Source organism: Neltuma alba, unplaced genomic scaffold (assembly GCF_004799145.2).
Source record: "Neltuma alba isolate B1F8T4 unplaced genomic scaffold, ASM479914v2 tig00011551_pilon, whole genome shotgun sequence".
Classification (NCBI taxonomy): domain Eukaryota; kingdom Viridiplantae; phylum Streptophyta; class Magnoliopsida; order Fabales; family Fabaceae; genus Neltuma; species Neltuma alba.
The window spans coordinates 6,739-19,160 of record NW_021636212.1 but is presented as its reverse complement, the minus strand read 5'-3'; the positions used below and the strand labels follow the sequence as shown (position 1 = coordinate 19,160).

Below are 12,422 nucleotides of genomic sequence, written 5' to 3'. Positions count from 1 at the left end.
AGAATAAAAAGAGATCTAAGGGATAAAAAAAAAAGAGAGATCTATAGAAAAAGTGTGATAAACAAGCACAAATAATACATTAAGACAAATTTTAAACTATAATTGATGTTTAATTGTAAACATCATCTAAGATATGCCCTCTTGGATTCTAAATATAAGAGTTATTGGAGAGGTTTGTTTTTCTTCAAAATGTAGGACCTTAATAAAATTCATCTTATCTCTTAAATTTATATATATTTTTTAAAATTTTTCTATTAATTGTTCGCACTAAAAGAACTTTCCATCAAGAGAGTAATTTCAAAGTAAATAATAAAAATATATATTTGAAGAAACTCAATACACTTTTTCCTTATAAACAAGTAACTTAACTAATGTTTTAAATTTTTATAAATTAGTTATTTAACTCTTATATGTATAATGAGAGGGCGTGTTTAGATATACTAATGCATATAAATTAACGTGGTCATTTTCAAAATTGTTGCGTGATAAGTTGTTTTTTTATGAATGCTTTACATCCATTAGTTAGAAGGCATCTATAGAACTCCGTGGCCTAGTCATTCATTAGTCATCATCACATGTATAGAAGTTCAACAAACCTCTTCACTTTTTTGATCTCTTTCGGTTAATCGTGTTTATATATAGTAATATCATATTATCATGACCACATCTCTTTCTTTTTTTGCCCCCTTTTCAATCCTTATATCCTCTTCAAATACCGCGCTCTTTGGAAAAAAAAATAATTTGACAAAGAAAGGAATCAAACAACAAAAGGATAACATTGATTAAACAAAAAAAGGTCATAATTAATACATATAATTATAATGAAAAGGTAAAACAATATAATTAAAATTTTCATTTAATAATTAACTACTAAGAGTTCAGAATATGTTTATGAAAGCCTAAGGATGAGTGGAACAGTTGTGGGTCGGTTATAATCTAAGCATTCTATTCATACGAGTGACCACATGAGGAGCACTTTCATCTTTCAATTTATTTTTACGTTCAATATTTTTTCTATTTTATTTTTATTGCTTCAAATTAATACTCGTAATAATTAAGGCAATTTTTTTGTAAGTCTTTCTATTTTTTTTGGGAGAAAAACTATTTGGCATTAATGCTCGAGTTTATGAGACATCTAATACCTCAAACAAGATAGGTGAATATTCACAAAAAGGATTTTTATTGTAAATTTGAAACCCAACAAATAATGTAATGTACTCCTCCGATCCTTAGTATTGGACCTAATTCTTGAGTCGGTTTTGATTCTAAATGTAAGACTTATTTCTCATATTTATTAATTTTCTCTAAATTACCCCTATGGATATTCCCTCAACCATAATCAAATAGAAGAGAGACAGGGGGTATTAAGAAAAATGATTATGGTGTTTTAGAAAAAATGTATCACTTTTCTTATAATTAATTAACTTACCTAACTTCTTTAATATAATCAAATTAGTTAAATGGATCTTATATTAAGGATCGGAGGAGTAGTTAATTAAGATTCAATCAAAACCCTTATGATTTCTTTTCCCCGCCCAAAGTTCGGAAAGAAGACGTTTTGCTTTCTTTCTTCTTTTTTTTTTTTTTTGCGCCGACTTGGCTTTAATTCTGTTTTTTTTTTTTTTTGTATATTCCATGGCGGCTGGTGGTGTGAGAGAATATTAGTATAACTCACTTGCTGTCCCATCCCATGTGCATATTCTTTAGAGAGAATTACAATCAAATCCCACATAAGCGAAATAATTATCAAAAGATTTCAATAACAACCTGAGCAACTTGTAATGACAAGTCCTACAGTAGAGAACAACAACCTCTGGGACTTGTGTTTTAATTATTTTTCTTATTTAGAACCTTATTGTAATTCTCCCTGTTCCTTAATGAATCTTATCGGATAACCTCAAAATAACTACCCAACAGAGATTCATTTCTGTATGATTATCCACTACCGCATCTAATGATTTTTAAATTAAAACAGACATCATGAATGTATGAGAGAGAGATGGTGGATTTTTTTTTAATATTAACCCCTGTGATTAATATAAAAGTTAGTTAATTGATTTAAATAGATTAAAAAATTAATTAAATTAATTATTTGTAATAAATAAGTTTTTTTTTTCTAAAAATACTATTGCTAATCATGTATATTAGCTAAACTTATTATTTGATGAAACATAACATGTGCAACTACGTACTGCAAAAACTACGTTAAAAAAATAAATCAATATGTGAGACAAAATGAAGTAGAGTCTTATATTTAAAACCAAATTGAACATCAAAATAGTTTTTATATTAAAGACCAGAGGTCATATATTCACAAGAGTTAGTATAGTTTCGGAATACTACCTCCGGTCTTTAATATGAGAGATAGATAACTAATTTGTGAATATTAAAGAAATTGGCTAGTTAAGTTAATTATTCATAAAAAAATGAGTATTGTCTTTTTTAAAATATCCTTGTTACTCATGCGCATTAGAATAAAAATACTTTAAGATGTGCAATCACTATGAGAACTTCTTTGAAAACAATAAATAAATACGAAAGATAAAATGAATAAAAGTGTTATATTTATAATCAAATTAAATTTTCAATTAGCTCTTATATTTAATAATAGAGGTAATATTATTTTCAATGTGTTTTAACAAAGGTATTGAATTTTATTAAATTTATTTTATTATTTTAATTTCATTCATATTTAATATATATTTTTTGAGTTTAAAAAATAACAGTTAATAAAAGAATAAACTAAAAGAAAGATCATATATTCATATGTTAAATTAAATGAAATGACTTTTGTTTGACTTGTATTATTAATTAAAAAAAATACTTTTTCTGTCTTATAAATAGGATTAGAGGGATAGGTCTCATGGTCTAAAGAGTATTTGTAAAATATTTACAGATTATCCATAATAAAGTTATCATATTAGTTTAATAAATTCACAAACCAAAAATTAAAAAAAATGAACAAAATCATTATTAAAAAATATTTCAGAATAAAAATATAAATTCAAAAAAATTTAAAAATTTGTGCAGTTTATTTATCTTGTTAGTTGCGAATAAGAAGTCAATGGCTGGTTTTATTTCAACAATAATAGTACCCATCATATTTAGTTGAGGTTGGATATGAGCTCAACCTAGGATAACAGGTGTTCCCTTCTTCATACTCGCTGGAGTGGGAGGCCACGAATGCGTAATTAATGGGCTAAAGATATATCCACATATTAATCAATGGAGGAAATATTATCCATGAATTGGATTTGACCTCCCTTCAAAACTGATGAAGACAGCGCCGCCCTTCAGTGTTCCAAATAAATATAATTATATAGTGTCTGTTTGGTGGGGCATTTGAGGAGGCAAAAAGTAGCTTGTAACTATGATAAGTTATTTTACAAATTTAGGAATTGTTAGTAACATGACCAATATGACTTATAGGTCAAAAGTTTTCTTTTTAAACATAATTGTAAAAATATCTAAAACTTACTTATGACTTATCTAAAAATTTTTTAAAAAAAATTAAAAGTATATTTTTACCCTTTATGTTTATATTGTTCTTATGCTTCTCTCTATACATTTTTTGTGCTTCCCAAACAATTTTTAGTTATTTATTTTTAATATTCTCTTGGATGAAAATAATTTTTAATAGTTTTTATAATATTTTTAACTTTTAATATTATTTGTATTTTTTTAATGTAAATATACTCTTCATATTAGTCCATTCTTATCTTTTTTATAAGTTTCAATTAATTACTTCACATAAATTTAAAAAGCTAATTAAAATTGGTTATGTTTTATAAAATCTCAGAATTACACTAAATAAAAGTAACTAATAAGCAGAGTCAAGTTGATTAGTTACGAAGTGTTATAGTGAGTTTTGGATATTATGTGAAAAAATAATACTTTAAATAAAATATATTAGAGAGAAATAGAAGTAGATAATATTGCTTGAAGCACTCTCTGATACTAAATAAAAGCACATCTTCTAATAGGATTTAAACTGTATTATGAGGAACTAGCTTTTTCTACTAAATTCAAACTTATAACTCAATTTAAGCAATTTGTTATGCCTTTTTTAAAATACAGGAGGTGATTGGATTTAAGTAAACAAAATACTAGTGTATTCTATTATGCTTTAATTTCTATTTTAATTTCTTGTTATTCCATGTTCTTCATTAACAAATTACAAGAAAAACAATAATCTTCTCATTAACAAATTACAAAAAAAAAATCTAGTTAAAAATTGATTGGACAACTCAACTACGATTTAACCACAATGAAAAATTAAAAAGGGATAATTAGTTTGTTAGTCCTTATAGTTTCACTTAGTTTTAAATTAGGTCCCCCTAGTTTTTTTTTTTAATCATGTGCTTATTGTTTGGTCAGTTTTAATGAGGGTTCTTTCGTTACTAAGACTGTTAGTTTAAATAGATAGGGGCTTACGTGGCGAGCATTCATTATCTTCTTCTTCTTCCTCAGCTTCTCTCCCTCCCTCCTCCCCTCAAGCTCCTTTAAACCACGGATGCTCTTTCTACATCTTCATGGTCCAGCTTGCCCACATTTTCAACTAACAGCCCCCGCTTTCCTTCCTCACTTCCCCTTCCATTCTCATTCTCACTCTCTCCATTGCCCGCCAAACCCCTATCTACTTAAATTGAGCAAACAACAAGACCTGATAAAGGGGGGGGAGTACAAGGACCTAATTCAAAACTGGGTAAAACTATAAGGATTAGCAAACTAATTATCCCAATTGAAAATAGTACACCATAAAATATTAATGTTCCCCTCATTCCTTGATTAATTTAGTTCAAAAAACACTACTTAACCACTTTTGGTATATTAATTAATAATTAATATATGTTTGTGCGGCTTAAAGAAATGCTAATGAAATAAGCCAAACGACACATGCGTTCCACTGAAGCACAGGCGACATTCCTGGTTGGATCGAACGATTTGTGACGGGGCCATGTGATTGATGATGGAGAAGCCATCACGACGCTCTCATGGCTTAATTATCTGGAAAAAAAAAAAGCTGGCCAATTAACATACCAAAAGGGTATTTTAGGGTTTATTTTTGTCCTTTAATCTGTTCTTTGCTTGCTTAATCTTAAAATTTGATTAATGTAAAAGGATTTGGAATGGATGTATCGGACAATCTAAGAATGGTCTTGATCGGCTAGTTCACTTTGATTAATATAACAGAGATATGCAGCCTTGTTTTCTTTCACTACTGATAGAGAGAAACCATGAAGTTCTCAACCTCACACTTAAAAAAAGATTAAGAGGAGTTTGGATCCAATGGATCAGGATAGCAAGACATTATCTATTTTTTTTCTAGCTAGAGAATTACTTACTCGATTCTAAATATATGAGCTAGTTGATGGGTTTATTTTGGTTATAACTAATTCACTTTGTCTCATAGATTTATAATTAGTTTTCTAAACAATCCTATTAATCACAAATACTAAAAGAGATCTTGGGAGAAGTTTCCAATACAAATTATTAAGGGGGCATTTTTAAAAAAAAATTAACACATATTTATTGCAAATTAAATAAAATCTAACTATTTTTTTTTTAAATCTCAGTATATTTAACTGTTATATATAGCTAGGATAAGAGGTAGTAGTAATTTATTAAGAAGAGATTAAATAAGAAAATTTGACATTTAAGTAATGGCATTTGGGCACTGTTCTAAACAAGAGAGGATGATTAATTGTTTTATAAATAGGTTTTCAGGGTACTTAAGCGTTTAATGTCACCAGGATGCTCAAGGTATATATGTACCAATTAAATCTTTAATGCATTTGTAATCTTTAATGAGATAATGCAATTTTTCACACACATACACACACAAATATAACATTAAAAATACCTTTAACTATTTATGCTTAATAATTTCCTGCTCAATCTAGTTTTAAAGAATTTTAAATATGCCATCTCTATAATGAACGTAGGCTAGTCTTCTATAAATAGCTCTTTTCTTCTTCGCATACTCTCACTGCGCTGCATTGCATCACAGTGCTAATCATAACCAAAAAAAAGTCTTCCATTTGCTATTGCCTGCCATATTAATTTCTATACATGACTATGGCTTCCTCTCCTTTAAAGTCACCCATCTTTCTTCTCATTATTGTTGTTGTTGTTGTTCTTTCGCTGTTGGTACAAAGCTCAGAATCAAGACTCTTCCCAGCTGCTGGTTTCTCCTCCAAAACCAGCACCAGAAAGATCAACACACAACTTCTGCTGCGTCAACTACTGATCAACGTTGTGCCCAGAAACAGTACTTCTCATGCAAACAGGTCAATGCTTGAAGGAAGACTGGATCGGCTCTCCCCGGAGGGACCTGATCCTCATCATCATTGATGCTGATGATGATGAGCTTGCATTTGTCCTCAAGAAATTTACAATGTCAGTTTTGAAAAGAGAAGGACACAATGAATCATGTTCATTCTATCTCATTGTTTGAAAACCACGTTGAAACGTGGCCAAAACCACGTTTCTGCATAACCACCACCATGGTTAATTGCTTCCGCAGAAACGTAGTTTTGACCATGTTGAATTTGTTCTCACACACCCCATGAATATATATCTTGCAATGGGATAGCCAAAAAGAATGATTTGGATCCTTAAAGGTATGGAAACATGAGAGTGGATAGGTCTCATTCTCATATAAAATTATTTCTTTTATACCATGTCTATCTCTTTCTTCTTACAGCATCGTGCTATTACAACAGAGAGATAAAATTACCTAAAGTATAAAGAGAGATAGAGATGAAAATAGGTTTTATTTTTATGGAACCTATATTATGATCATAAGTCAAAGCTTATCATTTTCACTCTATCTTACTTTAAAAATGCAACTAAGAGATCCAAATGTCAAAGGAGAGGTGCATGCATGAGGCAAATTCTTTGCAGTAGGAAGTGTGTTTTTATCTGTTTCTGGCTGAGTATGACTCTTCCTCTCTCCGAGTCTCATAAATTTACATGAAGCATTTAAGATTAAATGCTCTCATGTTATATGTGAACATTATAGTATACACGTTATGTTCTTCTCTCTTAAAATTGACATTGATAATTTCTTTAGGAAATGGCAAGAATTATGAGGTTTTGCTACTTCCCAGCAAGATTCATCACAAGTAGTAACTTTTGTTTTTCACATGCAGTTTTTATCTTTAAAATTCATGTGTCATATTTGTGAAGCAATGAGGTCATCTTAGTGTTGAAAGTTATGCTTATGTAATGTAATGATTGAGACTTCAATCTTAGTGTTGAAAGTTATGCTTATGTAATGTAATGATTGAGACTTCAATGCAATCTTACTTTTCTCTTACTCATTTTCCTTCCTATTTTCTGTCTACACTTTTGTTAAGGACGTCCAAAGCCAAAAATTCTATTTGTCAAATGCAAATTAAATCAATTATAAAAGAAAACAATGTATGTTCTATATGCTTTTATTAAACTTCTCGATCAGTTTAATTCATTTGCAATTTTTTTTCCCGTATAAATTGGATTGTCTAGGACATTTCACTTGTTACATTGACAAAGGCTCCTCCTTAATGCACATATAATCACACACTCTCATCGGATTAATTTAACTGGCAATATTGGAAAAACCCACTCAAACCTAACCTATTGAGCAATTTAATGCTGAAATTTTGCAAGACTGAATCGGTTAATATGATCGATCTGACCTCTGATGGAATTTTAGACTGTGACCCATTGATTTCAGGGTCTAATCCAAACCAAACAATGAACCCATCCAAAAATTTTAAATTAATTTCACCATCATTTTTCCACTCTTCTTCAAGCATCCATGGGTGCCTATTGTGTATTATGTCAATACAAATGCGTCATATTGTGCACATGTATGTGAAATCAATGTTTATTGATATCTTCCTCCAACTATCAAGTTTTTTTAGTTGGACCCGCCAACTGTTAATGGAGATAACTTCTTTATGCATTTTTCCCCCCTTATCTATAAAGTTCAAATCTCCCATATTGTTTAAGGAGTACATTAACATGCAGATATTGAGAGGTCCTCTCAATTGCTTAGCTACTTAAGTGAAAATATATGTAAGCAAAACCCACACGGAATCAGAAAGTGATAGATGAATCCACCTCTATCTTTGTCTTCTATCTCTCTCTTCATTTGAAAGTAAATGAGCAATTAAGGATCGGGGTTAGTGCAAAGCATGGCTTCATTTTCATGTGTCTGTGTATATGTAGAATCACTATAATTCATGGATTAACGACAAGGAAAGAGAGGAGTGAAAGAAATAGAAGCATGCCAATAAATCATCCATGGCTATAAAAGCAGGATTGGATGGTTACTACTGATTATAGACCTAGAGAAGCCATCTCTTATGCTGACTAGCTTGCTAAGGAAGCTCATAGCATGCAAACGAACTATATTGTTCTTAGGGAACCCGATAGAATGTACAAGCTCTCAATTTGCCAGCCTTAATCATCTCCGCAAAAGAAAAGGTAAGAAAGAGAAGACTAAAAAGGGATTGATACCCTGCAAATGCAATAAACTAAACTATTCAACCGTGCATATGGTTTGGAGCCAATATTCTCCAATCTTGTCAACAGGATTTATGTACCCTCGGCAACTAACTGCCCTCAGAGATTCACATTATTGAATCGCGGTGTACACCTAATCTAAACAAAACAACAAACCGACACCAACCATGCCGGTCACTCATTACACTGATGGTCCTTATACTGCAAATCTTCAATTAGTTCTGTATAGTATATTCACAAAACCAGCCAGACATGTATTGGAAAGTCCACTAGTTCTTGTTGGCAAAGTTAATTCCTTTCTCAATTGATGCTTTGAGTTCAGACTTAAGGCTATCCAGGCCTTGTTGTTCATAATCCGAAAGAGGACCCAAGCCCAGAACTTCGTCCACACCATTCTTCCCAAGCCTCACCTGCAAACATTTAAGATCACCAGTTAGAACACACAAAGCCCACATGCTCAAATAAATGAGGGTAGGAAATTTAGGCATTGACGTGGCATCAATTTCCCCCCGGGGAGGGGGGATGAAGATATGATCCAGAATAAGTGTCACAGTTCAATCACCTTAGAAGCAAAGAAAGGCAGCTCAGTGACACCGGATTGCACAAATGAGCACTCAACCACATCTGGGACCCCATTGAGTCCTTTGAGGCAAGCATCAGCGAAAAGTGCTCCAGCATAGCTGCAAAAGCCAAGAACCTCATGGATCCAGTGTTCATCTTTAGACCATAAAAGCATAGTTAATACAAATTGAAAGATTCAAGCCTCTTGGAATTAACAATCCCTAAGAATAGGAAATGTCCGAGGGGAAGCATAAAACCACAAGCCCAGATAAGCACAACCTACCCATCAAATGATCAACTTGTTTATGCTTGAGATTCACAACCATTATTTCTAAAGCTCATTTCAAAACCATACATCTTCAATTATTTTCAACAAATTATCTAACTTCAACTTCCTCATGTATCTTTGTACTTAACAGGATAACCTAAATTGTCTATAATTCGCTGCAACAAAGCATTTAAGAGGATGAGCACACTTACGCCATTGACAATGTTGCAGAGCCCTTTCCAGCCTTTGCTTCCACAACCTCTGTTCCTCCATCTTGTGTTCGTTTTGTCAGAGCCTTAATATCATCATCTCCTAGATTGGCTTTTGGCGATGCCTATTGCAGTGAAAATGTTCAAAAGTTAGGCAAGTTCATGTACAGGAAGGCAGTCAAACAAGACATCACAGAATACAAATGTTGGGCGTGAGAGCAAGAAGATACTTGAGAAAATAGGGGGAGAATAGTAATGCCTGCATGGCCACCTACGACAGGCACATTAACCTCTGCAGAAATATGCACAAACCAAGTAATCAGTGACACATGATAATAGGCGTAAAAGAAATTTAAATTGCTATTCAGCAATCAAATAATAGCATTCAACAATCAAAACCTCAACCCCTAAAGCCCACCTACACCCAAAAAAATAAGAAAGATAAACTAAATGGTTGAATTTTCTTCTCAAGTTGGGTTGTTAGCCACTCTTCTAAAGACCTAATAACTGAAATTTCATCCCAGACAACCACCCCCCCCCCCAAAAAAATCATCTCTAGGTGGCCAAATAAACATACTTGCACAACCAGAAAAGACATAAAGGTACCTACAAATTTAAAAAATTTTACATACCAGCAACTGGAACTTTTGCCTTCCCAGCGTAGAAAGTTTTTGCCCTCACAACATCAAGGGTAGTAACCCCAAACAACTTCCTTTCATCGTAAGTCCCTGCCTTCTTGAAAACCTCAGCGGCAATTGGAACAGTGGAGTTCACAGGATTACTTATCATGTTAACAAGTGCCTGAATTCATACGACAATAACAATAATCATTTTCAAATGTTCACACATAAAGCAGACTTGCAGCGCACAATGTAGCCAAATTATATGATTTATACGGTTTAACATTGATGAAATGAATGTATTGAAGATATCTAGGAAAACATCCAATCACACCGTTAGTCAACATGTAAAATAATTCAAATGAATCATTCATGTCATCCCGGGAATCAATCCGGCAAAAGCAAAACGCCAAAACCATGTAGAATAAAAGGGAGGGAGCCTTAAAAAGAAAAAACAAAAGCCGATCAGTCATCAAGAATCACAACCAATCCTCATTCTACCAAGGAAATCACTGTAGCATATGGGTTTTCTACAATGTATTCAAAGCAACTTAACACTGACAGTAGTTCGCGACAACAACCGTAAAATGAATATTAAACACTCGAAGGCAAAAGATACCCACGTTCGGACAGTACTTGGCAATAGCATTGCAGAGTGATTTGACGATGCCCGCATTAATGTTAAAAAGATCATCACGTGTCATTCCAGGCTTTCTGGGCACACCAGCGGGAATAATAACAACATCTGATCCTTCCAAAGCCTTCCCAAGCTCATTTTCACCTTGGTATCCGGCCACCTTCAACTCCAATGCATAAACATCTTATTAAATTATACTACAACATCAAAGTACTGTAAATTCCACACTCTTATTCCGTACTCTCGCGAATTCCACAAAGAGATGAACAAAAAAGTGTACCTCAGATCTTGTGTTAATGTGGCTAACATCAGCCGCGACACCGGGGGTTCCAGCTATATCGTAAAGTGAAAGTCTTGAGACATGGGGATTGAGCTTCATCAACAATGATAGGGGCTGACCAATCCCACCGGCGGCTCCGAGTATGGCCACTTTCCGTTCAGGGATTGCATCGCTGGAATACCCACGGCGTGCAAGAAAAGAGGAGCCACGAGCCACGGCTGAGCGTAAGGATCGGAGCACCGACGGGTTCACCATTGTCTATCGTAACTTTCCGAGAAAAATGCAAGAAAATACGAGTGCCGGAGAGGAAGTGAACAGAGGGTTTAACAATAACGAGCCAGTTTCACGGGTAACAGTAATAAAAACAAGAACCGAGTCGAGTCAAGCTATTTTGTTCTAGGAAAAAATAAGCTCAAGCACTTATACGTACTATGTTAAATCTTTTTATTACATATAATTATGTGTCTTTTTCATAAAAATTTGTAATTAAATAATATTAAATATTAATATTTTAAAAATAGAATGGATTGAAAAACTTAATACAATAACTATTAAAAACTTGATGTAAGTATTATATACTGTGGTTGTAGATAATTGGGACAAAATCCATAAAAAAATTTTAGATGCTTCTTTTTTTTTTAAATACTCCTCCGGTCCTTATTATAAGACCCAATTTTGACTTTTTATTGGTCTTAATTATAAGACCCAATCCATTTTCTCTCTTATATTTATGTATTTTTTTCCAAGATAATCCTTCTAATAATGATAGTTTTAGCCAATATACTTAATTAGCAAGGATATTTTAGGAATAACAACACTTATTTATTATAAATAACCAACTTAACTTACTTCCTTAATCTCCTCAAATAAGTCAATTGGGTCTTATAATTAGGACCGGAGGAGTAACAATTTGTAACAGGAGCTATTACATGTCAGCACCAAGAATTATAGGATTCCGAGAAGCATCTCGTTGAAGAATGTCACGTATGTAGTGCTTGTTTGGATCAGTAATTGAGACTCTAATGTCTCGTTTGGTAAGAAGCATTAAAAATTACGAGTAGGAATTGGGATTGGTATTAAAAAAATCTATTAAAAAAGCATTTAGTATAAAAGATTACTCACCATATGGGATTAGTTAAACCCATATATGTAGGATTGGGGAATACCATGGGCGAAGTAGTATTCTTCAATCCCACATCTATAGATTTATCTAATCTTATATAACAAGCAATTAATCATACTAAAAACTATTTCAATGATTTTTTTCAATCGCAATTACAATATCTTTCATTTTTAATGTTTCCTATCAAACGGGACATAAAAGTTACTTTAT

At 32.4% G+C, this 12,422-nt stretch overlaps 1 protein-coding gene across 1 annotated transcript; it reads right to left on the bottom strand.

Moving 5' to 3' along the window:
* Positions 1-8,783: 8,783 nt before the first annotated feature.
* LOC114714924 (malate dehydrogenase, mitochondrial-like) lies at positions 8,784-11,377 on the bottom strand. The gene is made up of 7 exons (XM_028899717.1): positions 11,090-11,377; positions 10,796-10,969; positions 10,185-10,353; positions 9,783-9,844; positions 9,556-9,677; positions 9,077-9,194; positions 8,784-8,924 (listed from the first exon to the last, which is right to left on the bottom strand). The coding sequence occupies exons 1-7, from the start codon at positions 11,342-11,344 to the stop codon at positions 8,784-8,786; spliced, it is 1,041 nt and encodes a 346-aa protein (XP_028755550.1). The 5' UTR covers positions 11,345-11,377.
* Positions 11,378-12,422: the final 1,045 nt, after the last annotated feature.

Excerpts from the sequence above, each read along its gene's own strand:
- LOC114714924 (XM_028899717.1), bottom strand. The coding sequence starts at position 11,344 with ATGGTGAACCCGTCGGTGCTCCGATCCTTACGCTCAGCCGTGGCTCGT. Across the intron at positions 9,678-9,782 it reads TTCTCCCCCTATTTTCTCAA|GCATCGCCAAAAGCCAATCT; the intron begins GTATCTTCTTGC and ends TCACTGCAATAG. Across the intron at positions 8,925-9,076 it reads TGCCTTTCTTTGCTTCTAAG|GTGAGGCTTGGGAAGAATGG; the intron begins GTGATTGAACTG and ends AAATGTTTGCAG.